This window comes from Engystomops pustulosus, chromosome 6 (genome assembly GCF_040894005.1).
Source record: "Engystomops pustulosus chromosome 6, aEngPut4.maternal, whole genome shotgun sequence".
Classification (NCBI taxonomy): domain Eukaryota; kingdom Metazoa; phylum Chordata; class Amphibia; order Anura; family Leptodactylidae; genus Engystomops; species Engystomops pustulosus.
The window spans coordinates 7,282,255-7,300,910 of NC_092416.1; the positions used below are offsets into that span (position 1 = coordinate 7,282,255).

Consider the following 18,656-nt stretch of genomic DNA (forward strand, 5'->3'; position numbering starts at 1 on the left):
CTCGGCGGCCGCAGTGTGGTGGTGGGAGGACTCGGCGGCCGAAGTGTGGTGGTGGGAGGATTCGTCGGGCCACAGTGTGGTGGTGGGAGGACTCGGCGGCCGCAGTGTGGTGGCGGGAGGACTCGGCAGGCCGCAGTGTGGTGGTGGGAGGACTCGGCAGGCCGCAATGTGGTGGTGGGAGGACTCGGCAGGCCGCAGTGTGGTGGTGGGAGGACTCGGCAGGCCGCAGTGTGGTGGTGGGAGGACTTGTCGGGCCGCAGTGTGGTGGTGGGAGGTCTTAGCAGCCGCAGTGCGGTGGTGGGAGGTTTCGGCGGCCGCAGTGTGGTGGTGGGAGGACTCGTTGGGGCCGCAGTGTGGTGGTGGGAGGACTCGGCAGGCCGCAGTGTGGTGGTGGGAGGACTTGTCGGGCCGCAGTGTGGTGGTGGGAGGTCTTAGCAGCCGCAGTGTGGTGGTGGGAGGTTTCGGCGGCCGCAGTGTGGTGGTGGGAGGTCTTAGCGGCCGCAGTGTGGTGGTGGGAGGACTCGTCAGGCCGCAGTGTGGTGGTGGGAGGTCTTAGCGGCCGCAGTGTGGTGGTGGGAGGACTCGTCGGGCCGCAGTGTGGTGGTGGGAGGACTCGGCAGGCCGCAGTGTGGTGGTGGGAGGACTTGTCGGGCCGCAGTGTGGTGGTGGGAGGTCTTAGCAGCCGCAGTGCGGTGGTGGGAGGTCTTAGTGGCCGCAGTGTGGTGGTGGGAGGTTTCGGCGGCCGCAGTGTGGTGGTGGGAGGACTCGGCGGCCGCAGTGTGGTGGTGGGAGGACTCGGCGGGCCGCAGTGTGGTGGAGGGAGGACTCGGCGGCCGCAGTGTGGTGGTGGGAGGACTCGGCGGCCGCAGTGTGGTGGTGGGAGGACTCGGCGGGCCGCAGTGTGGTGGAGGGAGGACTCGGCGGCCGCAGTGTGGTGGTGGGAGGACTCGGCCGGCTGCAGTGTGGTGGTGGGAGGACTCGGCGGCCGCAGTGTGGTGGTGGGAGGACTCAGCCGGCCGCAGTGTGTGGTGGGAGGTCTTAGCGGCCGCAGTGCGCTGGTGGGAGGTTTCGGCGGCCGCAGTGTGGTGGTAGGAGGACTCGTCGGGCCGCAGTGTGGTGGTGGGAGGACTCGGCGGGCCGCAGTGTGGCGGTGGGAGGACTCGGCAGGCCGCAGTGTGGTGGTGGGAGGACTTGTCGGGCCACAGTGTGGTGGTGGGAGGTCTTAGCAGACGCAGTGTGGTGGTGGGAGGTTTCGGCGGCCGCAGTGTGGTGGTGGGAGGTCTTAGCGGCCGCAGTGTGGTGGTGGGAGGACTCGTCAGGCCGCAGTGTGGTGGTGGGAGGTCTTAGCGGCCGCAGTGTGGTGGTGGGAGGACTCGTCGGGCCGCAGTGTGGTGGTGGGAGGTCTTAGTGGCCACAGTGTGGTGGTGGGAGGTTTCGGCGGCCGCAGTGTGGTGGTGGGAGGTCTTAGTGGCCGCAGTGTGGTGGTGGGAGGTTTCGGCGGCCGCAGTGTGGTGGTGGGAGGTCTTAGTGGCCGCAGTGTGGTGGTGGGAGGTCTTAGCGGCCACAGTGTGGTGGTGGGAGGTTTCGGCGGCCGCAGTGTGGTGGTGGAAGGTTTCGGCGGCCGCAGTGCGGTGGTGGGAGGTTTCGGCGGCCGCAGTGCGGTGGTGGAAGGTTTCGGCGGCCGCAGTGTGGTGGAGGGAGGTCTTAGCGGCCACAGTGTGGTGGTGGGAGGTTTCGGCGGCCGCAGTGTGGTGGTGGAAGGTTTCGGCGGCCGCAGTGTGGTGGTGGGAGGTTTCGGCGGCCGCAGTGTGGTGGTGGGAGGTTTCGGCGGCCGCAGTGTGGTGGTGGGAGGTTTCGGCGGCCGCAGTGTGGTGGTGGGAGGTTTCGGCGGCCGCAGTGTGGTGGTGGGAGGTTTCGGCGGCCGCAGTGTGGTGGTGGGAGGACTCGGCGGCCGCAGTGTGGTGGTGGGAGGACTCGGCAGGCCGCAGTGTGGTGGTGGGAGGACTCGTCGGGCCGCAGTGTGGTGGTGGGAGGTCTTAGTGGCCGCAGTGTGGTGGTGGGAGGTTTCGGCGGCCGCAGTGTGGTGGTGGGAGGACTCGTCGGGCCGCAGTGTGGTGGTGGGAGGACTCGTCGGGCCGCAGTGTGGTGGTGGGAGGACTCGGCAGGCCGCAGTGTGGTGGTGGGAGGACTCGGCAGGCCGCAGTGTGCTGGTGGGAGGACTCGGCAGGCCGCAGTGTGGTGGTGGGAGGACTCGTCGGGCCGCAGTGTGGTGGTGGGAGGTCTTAGTGGCCGCAGTGTGGTGGTGGGAGGTTTCGGCGGCCGCAGTGTGGTGGTGGGAGGTTTCGGCGGCCGCAGTGTGGTGGTGGGAGGTCTTAGCGGCCGCAGTGTGGTGGTGGGAGGTCTTAGCGGCCGCAGTGTGGTGGTGGGAGGACTCGTCGGGCCGCAGTGTGGTGGTGGGAGGTCTTAGTGGCCACAGTGTGGTGGTGGGAGGTTTCGGCGGCCGCAGTGTGGTGGTGGGAGGTCTTAGTGGCCGCAGTGTGGTGGTGGGAGGTTTCGGCGGCCGCAGTGTGGTGGTGGAAGGTTTCGGCGGCCGCAGTGTGGTGGTGGGAGGTTTCGCCGGCTGCAGTGTGGTGGTGGGAGGTTTCGGCGGCCGCAGTGTGGTGGTGGGAGGTTTCGGCGGCTGCAGTGTGGTGGTGGGAGGACTCGGCAGGCCGCAGTGTGCTGGTGGGAGGACTCGGCAGGCCGCAGTGTGGTGGTGGGAGGACTCGTCGGGCCGCAGTGTGGTGGTGGGAGGTCTTAGTGGCCGCAGTGTGGTGGTGGGAGGTTTCGGCGGCCGCAGTGTGGTGGTGGGAGGTCTTAGCGGCCGCAGTGTGGTGGTGGGAGGTCTTAGCGGCCGCAGTTTGGTGGTGGGAGGACTCGTCGGGCCGCAGTGTGGTGGTGGGAGGTCTTAGTGGCCACAGTGTGGTGGTGGGAGGTTTCGGCGGCCGCAGTGTGGTGGTGGGAGGTCTTAGTGGCCGCAGTGTGGTGGTGGGAGGTTTCGGCGGCCGCAGTGTGGTGGTGGAAGGTTTCGGCGGCCGCAGTGTGGTGGTGGGAGGTTTCGCCGGCTGCAGTGTGGTGGTGGGAGGTTTCGGCGGCCGCAGTGTGGTGGTGGGAGGTTTCGGCGGCCGCAGTGTGGTGGTGGGAGGTTTCGGCGGCCGCAGTGTGGTGGTGGGAGGTTTCGGCGGCTGCAGTGTGGTGGTGGGAGGACTCGGCGGCCGCAGTGTGGTGGTGGGAGGACTCAGCCGGCCGCAGTGTGTGGTGGGAGGTCTTAGCGGCCGCAGTGCGCTGGTGGGAGGTTTCGGCGGCCGCAGTGTGGTGGTAGGAGGACTCGTCGGGCCGCAGTGTGGTGGTGGGAGGACTCGGCGGCCGCAGTGTGGTGGTGGGAGGACTCGGCGGCCGAAGTGTGGTGGTGGGAGGATTCGTCGGGCCGCAGTGTGGTGGTGGGAGGACTCGGCGGCCGCAGTGTGGTGGCGGGAGGACTCGGCAGGCCGCAGTGTGGTGGTGGGAGGACTCGGCAGGCCGCAATGTGGTGGTGGGAGGACTCGGCAGGCCGCAGTGTGGTGGTGGGAGGACTCGGCAGGCCGCAGTGTGGTGGTGGGAGGACTTGTCGGGCCGCAGTGTGGTGGTGGGAGGTCTTAGCAGCCGCAGTGCGGTGGTGGGAGGTTTCGGCGGCCGCAGTGTGGTGGTGGGAGGACTCGTTGGGGCTGCAGTGTGGTGGTGGGAGGACTCGGCAGGCCGCAGTGTGGTGGTGGGAGGACTTGTCGGGCCGCAGTGTGGTGGTGGGAGGTCTTAGCAGCCGCAGTGTGGTGGTGGGAGGTTTCGGCGGCCGCAGTGTGGTGGTGGGAGGTCTTAGCGGCCGCAGTGTGGTGGTGGGAGGACTCGTCAGGCCGCAGTGTGGTGGTGGGAGGTCTTAGCGGCCGCAGTGTGGTGGTGGGAGGACTCGTCGGGCCGCAGTGTGGTGGTGGGAGGACTCGGCAGGCCGCAGTGTGGTGGTGGGAGGTTTCGGCGGCCGCAGTGTGGTGGTGGGAGGTCTTAGCGGCCGCAGTGTGGTGGTGGGAGGACTCGTCAGGCCGCAGTGTGGTGGTGGGAGGTCTTAGCGGCCGCAGTGTGGTGGTGGGAGGACTCGTCGGGCCGCAGTGTGGTGGTGGGAGGACTCGGCAGGCCGCAGTGTGGTGGTGGGAGGACTTGTCGGGCCGCAGTGTGGTGGTGGGAGGTCTTAGCAGCCGCAGTGCGGTGGTGGGAGGTTTCGGCGGCCGCAGTGTGGTGGTGGGAGGACTCGTCGGGCCGCAGTGTGGTGTTGGGAGGACTCGTCTGGCCGCAGTGTGGTGGTGGGAGGACTCGGCAGGCCGCAGTGTGGTGGTGGGAGGACTCGGCAGGCCGCAGTGTGGTGGTGGGAGGACTCGGCAGGCCGCAGTGTGGTGGTGGGAGGACTCGGCAGGCCGCAGTGTGGTGGTGGGAGGACTCGTCGGGCCGCAGTGTGGTGGTGGGAGGTCTTAGTGGCCGCAGTGTGGTGGTGGGAGGTTTCGGCGGCCGCAGTGTGGTGGTGGGAGGTTTCTGCGGCCGCAGTGTGGTGGTGGGAGGTCTTAGTGGCCGCAGTGTGGTGGTGGGAGGTTTCGGCGGCCGCAGTGTGGTGGTGGGAGGTTTCGGCGGCCGCAGTGTGGTGGTGGGAGGTTTCGGCGGCCGCAGCGTGGTGGTTGGGGCGGTTTTGGCGGCCGCAGTGTGGTGGTGGGAGGTTTCGGTGGCCGCAGTGTGGTGGTGGGAGGTTTCGGCGGCCGCAGTGTGGTGGTGGGAGGTTTCGGCGGCCGCAGTGTGGTGGTGGGAGGTCTCGGCGGCTGCAGTGTGGTGGTGGGAGGTTTCGGCGGCCGCAGTGTGGTGGTGGGAGGTTTCGGCGGCCGCAGCGTGGTGGTTGGGGCGGTTTCGGCGGCCGCAGTGTGGTGGTGGGAGGTTTCGGTGGCCGCAGTGTGGTGGTGGGAGGTTTCGGCGGCCGCAGTGTGGTGGTGGAAGGTTTCGGCGGCCGCAGTGTGGTGGTGGGAGGTTTCGGCGGCCGCAGTGTGGTGGTGGGAGGTTTCGGCGGCCGCAGCGTGGTGGTTGGGGCGGTTTCGGCGGCCGCAGTGTGGTGGTGGGAGGTTTCGGTGGCCGCAGTGTGGTGGTGGGAGGTTTCGGCGGCCGCAGTGTGGTGGTGGGAGGTTTCGGCGGCCGCAGTGTGGTGGTGGGAGGTCTCGGCGGCTGCAGTGTGGTGGTTGGGGCGGTTTTGGCGGCCGCAGTGTGGTGGTTGGGGCGGTTGGTGGCGTCAGCTCCAGTCTGGTCAGTGCATGATGTAACATCACTATATCTGCCTCAATTTGCACTACACAGAAGATACTGACACATGATTTTCTTATTTAATTAACGTCTATCACCAGTATATACAGCTAGGAGTTATTTACTTGTATTCCTGAAAATGTCATACTCCTCCCCGGCTAAAAATACTCCTCAAAAATAGTAAGCGGAGTATTATTACCCTTCTGGAAAAATGTTAGTGCGACCTCTGCTCTGGAGTATAATACAGGATGTAACTCGGGGTCAGTGACTGTACTATAAGTGTATGATGTAACCCAGTGCCATTAATACATAATCACATTGAACCTCATTTTCTCTCCTAAGTCTTACACAATTATGTACAGCGATGAGATATTCTGTGCTCTCTGTGAAGATGAAGTGGAAGACCTCATCAGGGCATTACATGCGAGCGCCATGTGTGACACAGTAGATGAAGCAGCAGAGGTTCTACAGGGATGTTCCTCTTATGACCCAAATGGATTGGACTCCATAATAAATATTGCAGTGATGGGACATTCGGGCTCTGGAAAGTCCACCTTTGTCAACTCCATCCGTGGTCTCCACAGTGATGAAGAAGAGACTGCCGCTAAAACCGGTGTAGTGGAAACCACTCGGGAACCCAAGGCCTATCCTCATCCTAAGCTGAGGAACCTGCTCTTCTGGGACTTTCCCGGGACCGGCACTCCTAACAGTACTGTCAAATCAGTCAACTTTCATCAATATGACTTGTTCATTATCATATCTTCAGAAAGGTTACGGCAATCCGACACAGAACTGGCCAAGAAGATCTGGTCTGCGAAAAAGAAGTTCTACTTTGTAAGGAACAAAATAGACAACGACTTGAGAGCCAGCGAGGTTCGTAGAAGGAAAACGTACGACGAGCAGAGGATTTTAAATGAGATACGAGACAATTGTATGAGAGGTCTCATTGATGGTGGTGTAGAGGAACCCAGCGTCTTCCTCTTGTCTTGCTTAGATTTGAACAAGTACGACTTTCAACTTTTGATAAAGACCCTGGAGAAAGAACGAGATGGTCGTCCGTAAGACTCGACCTAAGACCTAAGGTGATGATCCCGAACTCGTGGGTTCCCGACTGCTGTGAAACTACAACTCCAAGCAGGTCAGGAGTTATGGATCTACGACAAATGAAGCTTTCCAGGGTGGAGATGGCTGAGATAACGTAGATAACGGAAGAGGTCTCTAAGGAAACCCTACCAAGACTATCCTATCCTATGTTCTTTACGGCTTATCATAAGGGCTTCCATTGGCCACCATAATCAAGTAGAAGTCTGTTATCTTCCTCATGGGAAGCCAATGGGGCAGATTTACTTACCCGGTCCGTTCGCGATCCAGCGGCGCGTTCTCTGCGGTGGATTCGGGTCCGGCCGGGATTCATCAATGCAGTTCCTCCGACGTCCACCAGGTGGCGCTGCTGCGCTGAAGTCCGCTGGAATGCCTCGAAATACAGCGGCCTACCCAGGATGAAGGTGAGTGAAATTTTCGCGACACAATTTTTTTTTTAAATGCGGCGGTTTTTCCGAATACGTCGGGTTTTCGTTCGGCCACGCCCCCCGATTTCCGTCGCGCACATGCAACCCGGGGCAATTCAGGTACAATCGGCGCAAATCGGAAATATTCGGGTAACACGTTGGGAAAACGCGAATCGGGCCCTTAGTAAATGACCCCCAATGTGTGTTTCTCCCTGTCTTAACATCGAATAGAGACATACTGGGGGTCATTTACTAAGGGCCCGATTCGCGTTTTCCCGACGTGTTACCCGAATATTTCCGATGTGCGCCGATTGTACCTGAATTGCCCCGGGTTTTTGGCACACGCGATCGGATTGTGGCGCATCGGTGCCGGCATGCGCGCGACGCAAATCGGGGGGCGTGGACGAACGAAAACCCGACGTATTCGGAAAAACCGCCGCATTTAAAAACCGAAAATGTGTCGCTTGGGAAGCGTTTACCTTCACCTGGTCCAGCTCGGTGCATTCCGGCGCGTTCAGATGATTTTCAGCGCAGCAGCGCCACCTGGTGGACATCGGAGGAACTACCTTCATAAATCCCGGCCGGACCCGAATCCAGAGCAGAGAACGCGCCGCTGGATCGCGAATGGGCCGGGTAAGTAAATGTGCCCCACTGTATCTTTAAGCTCTTGGTACCCAATGCCTGGGCCTACTACATACCATGACCAGTTTATAATGTCACGTGGTCAAGGAGTCTTCTGGGAGCCTTAAGCTTTAAGGCCTAGGTTGAGTGCCAGCTCTGCGCCCTCCATAGTTAATTCTTCTCTTGTCAGGTCATATTCATCTATATCAGATTAACATTGGTAATTTGGGGCGAGATGGTGACAACCTGCTACTCGGATACTGTAGTTTGTACACAAGATATTGTTAGAGAATGTAAAATGCCAATAAAATATTTTTCAAGTTGTTGAAGCTAGCACAGCTCCGGTGGTGCGTGTGGACTGTGATGTAGAGTAGAGATGAGTGGACGTGTGAAGTGTTTGGGTTTGGTTGCCTGACCTAGACATATTGGGGGTCATTTACTAAGGGCCCGATTCGCGTTTTCCCGACGTGTTGCCCGAATATTTCCGATTTGCGCCGATTTTCTCTGAATTGCCCCGGGATTTTGGCGCACGTGATCGGTTTGTGGCGCATCGGCGCTGGCATGCACGCGATGGAAATCGGGGGGTGTGGCCGAACGGTAACCCGACGGATTCGGAAAAACCACCGCATTTAAAAAAAAAAAATTGGTCGCACGGGCCATACTTGCATGCACCACGATGAAGACGATGAACTTCGGGGCTTCTCGGCGGACCTCGGCGCAGCAGCGACACCTGGTGGACATCGGGCGCAGGACCTTCATGAATCGCCGGAAGACCCGAACGCTTGTCAGAGAAGCCGCCGCTGGAACGCAAATGGAACGGGTAAGTAAATGTGCCCCATTGGGGCAGATTTACTTACCCGGTCCATTCGCGATCCAGCGGCGTGTTCTCCGACGCTGATTTGTGTCTTCCGGCGATTGACTAAGGTAGTGCGCCCGATGTCCACCAGGTGTCGCTGCTGCTCTGAAGTCCGCCGGAGTTCACTGAAGTTCACCGTCCTACCCTGGGTGGCGTTAAGAGCGTGTCAACCCGAATCCGTCGGGTTTTGCAACGCCCCCCCCCGATTTCCGTCGCGTGCATGTCAGCGCCGATGCGCCACAATCCAATCGCGTGCGCCAAAAACCCAGGGCTATTCGGCGCAAAACGGTAATATTCGGGAAACACGCCGGAAAAACACGATTCGGGTCCTTAGTAAATGACCCCCATTGCGTCCCCCTGGCCAATCATAGCCATATCTAGCTGCTAAGGGGGGAGAATTTGCCGGATTGGCTGTTCAACTTCCAATCTGGCAATATGTCCGGGTCAGGTGGTCAAACCTAAATATCATCATCGGGTCTTCTCATTGCTAGCGGAGAGAAACTGAAACCAATGTGCTCAGCAGAGCGATGAGAGCAGGTAAGAGGCACAGGTGTACACCTGCAGCCTTCTGGGGGTCTGTCCTCTACCCAACCCACCTTTACATAAGCTCCATTGCAGGTTCTAGCTCAGGGCAAAGCTGTGAGAAGGCGCTTTGCTGTGTCCGGTCTAGTCATGGTCGATGATCTGTGTTTACATCAATTGTAAGCAAAAGTAAAATCTTACACCAAAAATAGCCGACACATATAGATTTCCGTCGCGTGCATGCCGGCGCCGATGCGCCACAATCCAATTGCGTGCGCCAAAATCCCGGGGCAATTCAGGGGAAATCGGCGCAAAACGGAAATATTCGGGTAACAGGTCAGGAAAACGCGAATCGGGCCCTTAGTAAATGACCCCCAATATTCTATTACCAGGAGGCTAAACTTATACAAATAAACTTTAGGTTCCTAGTTACATTTTTACCAAGTTGCATAGGCCCACAACGTTTTAGTGGATCCCTATGCTAACGTGTACAGCAAAGTTCCCCCCAGGACTCATACTGATAGGCCGAGCCCCCAATGCTCTAGGCCCTAATACCATGCAGGACCACACCGTGTGAACAGGTCTCGAACGTCCACCACTCTTTGTCATCTCAAAAACTAACTGAGAATGAGATGGGAGACACCATATGCAGTGTCCTGCAAAATAAAAAAAAATTAGACCCAATGGGGCAGATTTACTTAACCGGTCCATTCGCGATCCAGCGGCGCGTTCTCTGCGGTGGATTTGGGTCCGGCCGGGATTCACTAAGGTAGTTCCTCCGACGTCCACCTGGTGGCGCTGCTGCGCTGAAGTTCCCCTAAGCCCGCTGGAATGCACTGAAGTTCACCGGCCTATTCCTAGTGAAGTTAAGTGCAAGTCTTGCGACATTTTTTTTTTCTTTTAATGCGGCGGTTTTTCCGAATTCCTTGGGTTTCCGTTCGGCCACGCCCCCGATTTCCGTCATGTGCATGCCAGCGCCGATGCGCCACAATCCGATCGCGTGCGCCAAAATCCAGGGGCAATTCAGGGAAAATTGGCGCAAATTGGAAATATTCGGGTAACACGTCGGGAAAACGCGAATCGGGCCCTTAGTAAATGACCCCTGTCACGAACCCGACTCACCGGAGTTCACACACTGGGATAACTACTCTATGGAGTCCCAGAATTTAGCCCTTAAGCTCCGCCCACTTCCACAAAATGGCGTCCTTACGCTAAATTTACTCCACAGAATCTCAGCCCCAGCCAATCCACTGCCACCACCCACGAGTTACTTATGCAAAGAAGGCCGTAGGCACCTCAACCACACAGACAATGCACCCTGATTATTACACAGCACATGCACTCACTACTTACACTATATTACAATTATAAACTCACACAGAACATGCAATCACTTACTACATGGACTATGCTAATAATGACCTCTGGTAACGTGATTCCCTTTAGAGACTCAGATTCTTTAAGGCTACAAGCAGAGGCTTATTAAAAAGTTTTAATTTACATAAAAATGCAGTACACTCAAAGAATAAAATTGTCAGATAAAATGAAAAAAGGATTAAAACAATACACATACAATACTTACAAACAGTTAGGGAAGAAGAAACAAAAAAATTCTTGCTAGTGGAATAGGAAGAAATTCTTTGGCCCGAGGACAGGGCATAAGCATCGATCCAGCCTTCTATTGTCATAGAGTCACTCAGTCTGAACACTACTATGTGGCTGCTTCATTAATTTAAGCCCAGGTGATTTTTTGACCCCCACCCCTGGCTGTGATGTCACTGTGAGGGGGATTTTTCTATCCCCCTCCCATCAGTGAGATACTTTTTGGGTCTGGGTTTTTATCAGAACCCCATAACTTTTGATTGGGAGATGGCACAATTGTGCCATGGCTTCCAACCAAACGGGCATGTTATTCCCATTAACCCCATACCAAACTCGGGGTGTCTTAGCCTAATATCAGGGGTGTTCTGCTATTGGCTGCCTTCCATTGCAGCTAATGTTCTGATTTTCGGTCCAGGAGTGTCTAGACCCCATAACTGTCCTGTGTAACTTGGGACCTATAATTATGAATTATGTCCCAGTTATGGGCAGCTATGATATTCCCCTTTGTCTGAATTTGGAGGGAAAAACATGCAGTCTGTGGCTTCTTTTCATCCCCCACTAACTAGACTACTCTGGCCGAGAGGTGTTAATTTTACCACTTAGAAGACCATGCTTCTCTGATCAAACATAGACTCCCTGGGGTTTTATAACCACCCTGGCTCCCCTTCCTGGCTGATCTTAAACAAATGGAGCCTAATGATTTATAACAGGCAGAATGAAACCACACAAAGAAAGAATAAAAAAAAATATATATATATATACAACAAACAAACTGTGGAGGAGTAATATTATTATCACAACCCCCATTGTATAGAAATGCTGGTCCCCTGGAAAAAAAAATTAATTGATGGGGGGAAATAATTCCAAACTTTACCAACTTTAAGAGAAAAAAAAAACACCTAGTTCACCTAATCCACCCATTGGTCCAGATATATTTTTGTGTCTGCACCAGTTTTTGACACTAAACCAAAGTGTATTTGGATCTTGCACATGTATTTAGGAAGTGTTTGCGCCACTTTTGTGTCGTGTCCGACACTTTAATAAACTGTGCACTTAAAGGGGGTGCAGAGGTGATTAGTCAGCCGCGTTTATTACTGAGCTCCGCTGCAATTGTGCTGCAACAGCATGAAGCAAAGTACAAAGGAAAAAAAGGTAGCAACTGCGTCACATCCTGAAAACGGACCAGAAGAGCCTGCGACACTACTGAATTATCTGCCGCAAACTGCACATTAGTGAGGAAACTGCACTAAGGAAGTTTACACCGGTTTTCATATATTTGGGCAATTGTATCTTTTGCCGCTAGGAAACTTTAATAAATGTGAACTTCAGGTTCTTATTTACATTTTGATCAAATTGCACAAGACCACTGACCGCTTCACAGTGACCTTGTGTTAGTGGTCCCTACGTTAATGGGTGCAGCATCACATGGCATCCGCTTCCACAACACAGCACCTTCACGAGCGGGAGTGGAGAGTCGGCAACCTAGCAGCACCCGTAAAGACAGGCGTCCTGGGAACATGGTGAGGTACTGCATGGTGTCTGCTACTGCTGTGGTGCACGAAGGTGGGTACTCGGGGGTCATTCTGGGCTTAGCCTATTAGTAGTGGTACTGCTGGGGCTTGCACTAAGCTTGTGCTGATTTGTGGTCGTCTAGGATAGTGTAGTGTAGCCTAGTCCAGCCCTGTCTTAGCACGTGTCCTCCAAGCTATGTAAGAATGCAAAAACATTTCCATATGGGGCAACGTTAAAGTTTTGCTCTCAATTATTTTTGTTTTATTTTTCATTCAGGTCAAGAAATAAATATGGATTCTGCTTTTGAAATTATCACCGAAGAGGAAGTGCAGAAAGTGAAATCTGCTTTAGAAGACGGTAACCTCTGCGAAGCAACTGAAAGACTCAGCAAGTCCCTAAAGGAAATAGAGAATGCCCCACTAAACATCGCCATCACGGGAGAATCGGGGACAGGAAAGTCTACTTTTGTTAATGCCATCCGGGGTATGGATGATGAAGAAGAAGGCTCTGCCAAAACTGGTGTGGTGGAGACAACGATGGAGCCAACACCCTACACACATCCAAATTATCCCAATGTGACTGTCTGGGATCTTCCAGGAATAGGAACTCCGAGTTTTGCTGCCAATGATTACCTTAAGTCTGTTGAGTTCAGTCGATACGACTTTTTCATCATTCTGTCATCGGAACGCTTCAAACTAAATGACATTGACCTGGCGAAGGCGATTCAGGCTATGGACAAGAAATTCTACTTTGTAAGATCCAAAGTTGACTCTGACTTACAGGCCTCCGAGAAACGAAGGAAGAAGACGCACAACGAAGAGAATGTGCTCAACGAAATCCGAGAGAACTGTGTTACAAATCTCATTAAAGGAGGAATCACGGAGCCCAAAGTCTTTCTTCTCTCATGTCTGGAGTTGGACAAGTTCGACTTCCAAGAAATGCAGGAGACTCTAGCGAAGGAGCTTCCAGAACACAAGAGACACATATTCCTCATCTCTCTACCCAACATTTCTCTGCCGATTCTTGAGAAGAAGCGTCAGGCTCTGAAGAAGGAAATCTGGAAGTTGGCTACTCTGTCTTGTGCAGTGGCTACAGTCCCGGTCCCTGGCCTGTCTGTGGCTTGTGATATAGGAATCCTGGTGAAAGCCATGAACAACTACCGGAAGGCTTTTGGCTTGGATGAACAATCTCTAGAAAAGTTGGCCGACAAGTTTGGCAAAGATGTCAGTGATCTGAGATCCGTGATCAAGTCCCCTCTGGTCATACAAGAGATAAACAAAGAGCTTGTTGCCACATTATTAAGCAAAGGGGCCGCGGGGGCTCTCATGGTAGTTGAGTATGCGGCTAGCAATATCCCATTGTTAGGGAGCTTGGCTGCCGGTGGGATCTCTTTTGGTACCACGTATTGGATGCTATGTAACTTTCTGAGTGAGATTGCTGAGGATGCAGTCCGTGTTCTTACCAAGGCGCTAGAGTCAAACGTTTAGGTGTAGGAACCTCTGATATGAAGCACAGCAAGATCAAAGATTTATATATGTGAGACCATAAGTAATCTCCTTGCAGAGGCCTCTTTACTATAACCAAAATACTGATAGTATGAGTGCACCGCTCACTTACCAAGAGTAGTCCCTGGATACCACACAAAGTCCCTGTATACCACACAAAGAGTGCACCCCTCACTTACCAAGAGTACACCCCACATATATAGAGAGTATACCCCATGCTGAGTGCACATCCCAAACACCGGGAGTACACCCCTTATAGAGCTCACACCCCACATATATAGAGAGTACACCCCACATATATAGAGAGTATACCCCACATATATAGAGAGTACACCCCACATACATAGAGTACACCCCACATATATAGAGAGTACACCCCACATATATAGAGAGTACACCCCACATATATAGAGAGTACACCCCACATACATAGAGAGTACACCCCTCATATATAGAGAGTACACCCCTCATATATAGAGAGTACACCCCACATATATAGAGAGTACACCCCACATACATAGAGAGTACACCCCACATATATAGAGAGCACACCCCACATATATAGAGAGTACACCCCACATACATAGAGAGTACACCCCACATACATAGAGAGCACACCCCACATATATAGAGAGCACACCCCACATATATAGAGAGTACACCCCACATATATAGAGAGCACACCCCACATACATAGAGAGCACACCCCACATATATAGAGAGCACACCCCACATATATAGAGAGCACACCCCTCATATATAGAGAGTACACCCCACATACATAGAGAGCACACCCCACATATATAGAGAGTATACCCCACATATATAGAGAGTATACCCCACATATATAGAGAGTACACCCCACATATATAGAGAGTACACCCCTCATATATAGAGAGTACACCCCTCATATATAGAGAGTACACCCCTCATATATAGAGAGTACACCCCTCATATATAGAGAGTATACCCCACATCCCTTGTCTGTGTCTTCTTGTAACTTCATTGTCATTTTCTTAATTTCTTTCATTTTTGTAATAAACCCCTATTTTTATGGTTGGTAGTAGTGTGGGCGCTGTCCTCTGATATCCTCTGGGGCCTACACTTTATTATTCTGGTGACAAGGATGTACATTCACCTCCTGGGTGGAGGACCTGTGACCCGCAGGACCCCCACTAATCGTCAGATTGAGGCTGACAGGAAGAATTGTTGGGCATAACTTGGTAAATTTGTGATGTTAATGTCATGTGCTGTCAGTCCCACTCCCTACTGAGGAATCTCTCTGTCAACTATATCAGGGGGAGGTCTGTGGTATAATATCAGGGGGGAGGCCTGTGGAGTAATATCAGGGGGGAGGCCTGTGGTGTAATATCAGGGCGAGGCCTGTGGAGTAATATCAGGGGGGAGGCCTGTGGTGTAATATCAGGGGGGAGGCCTGTGGAGTAATATCAGGGGGAGGCCTGTGGTGTAATATCAGGGGGAGGCCTGTGGTGTAATATCAGGGGGGAGGCCTGTGGTGTAATATCAGGGGGGAGGCCTGTGGTGTAATATCAGGGGGGAGGCCTGTGGAGTAATATCAGGGGGAGGTCTGTGGTGTAATATCAGGGGGAGGCCTGTGGTGTAATATCAGGGGGGAGGCCTGTGGTGTAATATCAGGGGGGAGGCCTGTGGAGTAATATCAGGGGGAGGTCTGTGGTGTAATATCAGGGGGAGGCCTGGGGAGTAATATCAGGGGGGAGGTCTGTGGTGTAATATCAGGGGGGAGGCCTGTGGAGTAATATCAGGGGGGAGGCATGTGGTGTAATATCAGGGGGGAGGCCTGTGGTGTAATATCCGGGGGGAGGTCTGTGGTGTAATATCAGGGGGGAGGTCTGTGGTGTAATATCAGGGGGGAGGCCTGTGGTGTAATATCAGGGGGGAGGCCTGTGGTGTAATATCAGGGGGGAGGCCTGTGGTGTAATATCAGGAGGGAGGCCTGTGGTGTAATATCAGGGCGAGGCCTGTGGTGTAATATCAGGGCGAGGCCTGTGGTGTAATATCAGGGAGAGGCCTGTGGTGTAATATCAGGGGTGAGGCCTGTGGTGTAATATCAGGGCGAGGCCTGTGGTGTAATATCAGGGCGAGGCCTGTGGTGTAATATCAGGGCGAGGCCTGTGGTGTAATATCAGGGGGGAGGCCTGTGGTGTAATATCAGGGGGGAGGCCTGGGGTGTAATATCAGGGGGGAGGCCTGTGGTGTAATATCAGGGGGGAGGCCTGTGGTGTAATATCAGGGGGGAGGCCTGTGGTGTAATATCAGGGGGGAGGCCTGTGGTGTAATATCAGGGGGGAGGTCTGTGGTGTAATATCAGGGGGGAGGCCTGTGGTGTAATATCAGGGGGGAGGTCTGTGGTGTAGTATCAGGGGGGAGGCCTGTGGTGTAATATCAGGGGGGAGGCCTGTGGAGTAATATCAGGGGGGAGGCCTGTGGTGTAATATCAGGGGGGAGGCCTGTGGTGTAATATCAGGGGGGAGGCCTGTGGTGTAATATCAGGGGGGAGGCCTGTGGTGTAATATCAGGGGGGAGGCCTGTGGTGTAATATCAGGGGGGAGGCCTGTGGAGTAATATCAGGGGGGAGGTCTGTGGAGTAATATCAGGGGGGAGGCCTGTGGTGTAATATCAGGGGGGAGGCCTGTGGTGTAATATCAGGGGGGAGGTCTGTGGAGTAATATCAGGGGGAGGTCTGTGGTGTAATATCAGGGGAGAGGTCTGTGGAGTAATATCAGGGGGGAGGCCTGTGATGTAATATCAGGGGGGAGGCCTGTGGTGTAATATCAGGGGGGAGGTCTGTGGTGTAATATCAGGGGGGAGGCCTGTGGTGTAATATCAGGGGGGAGGTCTGTGGTGTAATATCAGTGGGGAGGTCTGTGGGGTAATATCAGGAGGGAGGTCTGTGGTGTAATATCAGGGGGGAGGTCTGTGGTGTAATATCAGGAGGGAGGTCTGTGGGGTAGTATCAGGGGGGAGGCCTGTGGTGTAGTATCAGGGGGGAGGTCTGTGGTGTAATATCAGGGGGGAGGTCTGTGGTGTAATATCAGGGGGGAGGCCTGTGGTGTAATATCAGGGGGGAGGCCTGTGGGGTAGTATCAGGGGGGAGGCCTGTGGTGTAATATCAGGGGGGAGGCCTGTGGTGTAATATCAGGGGGGAGGCCTGTGGTGTAATATCAGGGGGGAGGCCTGTGGTGTAATATCAGGGGGGAGGCCTGTGGTGTAATATCAGGGGGGAGGCCTGTGGTGTAATATCAGGGGGGAGGCCTGTGGTGTAATATCAGGGGGGAGGCCTGTGGTGTAATATCAGGGGGGAGGCCTGTGGTGTAATATCAGGGGGGAGGCCTGTGGTGTAATATCAGGGGGGAGGCCTGTGGTGTAATATCAGGGGGGAGGCCTGTGGTGTAATACCAGGGGGGAGGCCTGTGGTGTAATACCAGGGGGGAGGCCTGTGGTGTAATACCAGGGGGGAGGCCTGTGGTGTAATACCAGGGGGGAGGCCTGTGGTGTAATATCAGGGGGGAGGCCTGTGGTGTAATATCAGGGGGGAGGCCTGTGGTGTAATATCAGGGGGGAGGCCTCATATATAGAGAGTATACCCCTCATATATAGAGAGTATACCCCATGCTGAGTGCACATCCCAAACACCGGGAGTACACCCTTTATAGAGCTCACACCCCACATATATAGAGAGTACACCCCACATATATAGAGAGTTCACCCCTCATATATAGAGAGTACACTCCTCATATATAGAGAGTACACCCCTCATATATAGAGAGTACACCCCTCATATATAGAGAGTACACCCCTCATATATAGAGAGTACACCCCACATATATAGAGGTCACACCCCACATATATAGAGATTACACCCCTCATATATAGAGATTACACCCCTCATATATAGAGAGTACACCCCTCATATATAGAGAGTACACCCCTCATATATAGAGAGTACACCCCACATATATAGAGAGTACACCCCACATATATAGAGGTCACACCCCACATACATAGAGAGTACACCCCTCATATATAGAGAGTACACCCCTCATATATAGAGAGTACACCCCTCATATATAGAGAGTACACCCCACATATATAGAGAGTACACCCCACATATATAGAGGTCACACCCCACATATATAGAGTATACCCCACATATATAGAGAGTACACCCCACATATATAGAGGTCACACCCCACATATATAGAGATTACACCCCACATACATAGAGAGTACACCCCTCATATATAGAGAGTACACCCCACATATATAGAGAGTATACCCCTCATATATAGAGAGTACACCCCTCATATATAGAGAGTACACCCCTCATATATAGAGAGTACACCCCACATATATAGAGAGTACACCCCACATATATAGAGAGTACACCCCACATATATAGAGAGTACACCCCACATATATAGAGAGTACACCCCTCATATATAGAGAGTACACCCCTCATATATAGAGAGTACACCCCTCATATATAGAGAGTACACCCCACATATATAGAGGTCACACCCCACATATATAGAGAGTACACCCCACATATATAGAGAGTACACCCCACATATATAGAGAGTACACCCCACATATATAGAGAGCACACCCCACATATATAGAGAGTACACCCCACATATATAGAGAGTACACCCCACATATATAGAGAGTACACCCCTCATATATAGAGAGTACACCCCACATATATAGAGAGTACACCCCACATATATAGAGAGTACACCCCTCATATATAGAGAGTACACCCCTCATATATAGAGAGTACACCCCTCATATATAGAGAGTACACCCCACATATATAGAGAGTACACCCCACATATATAGAGAGTATACCCCACATATATAGAGAGTACACCCCACATATATAGAGTATACCCCACATATATAGAGAGTACACCCCACATATATAGAGAGTATACCCCACATATATAGAGAGTATACCCCACATATATAGAGAGTACACCCCACATATATAGAGAGTATACCCCACATATATAGAGAGTATACCCCTCATATATAGAGAGTACACCCCTCATATATAGAGAGTACACCCCTCATATATAGAGAGTACACCCCTCATATATAGAGAGTACACCCCACATATATAGAGAGTACACCCCACATATATAGAGA

At 53.8% G+C, this 18,656-nt stretch overlaps 1 protein-coding gene across 3 annotated transcripts in view; it reads left to right on the forward strand.

Annotated features, from left to right (window-relative positions):
• Positions 1-13,592, forward strand: part of LOC140134546 (interferon-inducible GTPase 5-like) — a 34,100-nt gene extending 20,508 nt beyond the window's left edge. For 2 of the 3 annotated variants that reach the window (XM_072154940.1, XM_072154938.1), the window contains exon 2: positions 12,238-13,592. In XM_072154940.1, the coding sequence (XP_072011041.1) occupies positions 12,252-13,448 (1,197 nt within the window). In that variant the 5' untranslated portion in view covers positions 12,238-12,251 and the 3' untranslated portion in view covers positions 13,449-13,592. Of the gene's footprint in view, positions 1-5,687; positions 6,479-12,237 lie in introns of those variants that run through there. The other variant, XM_072154939.1, reaches the window with a different exon arrangement.
• The last annotated feature ends 5,064 nt before the right edge of the window (positions 13,593-18,656 follow it).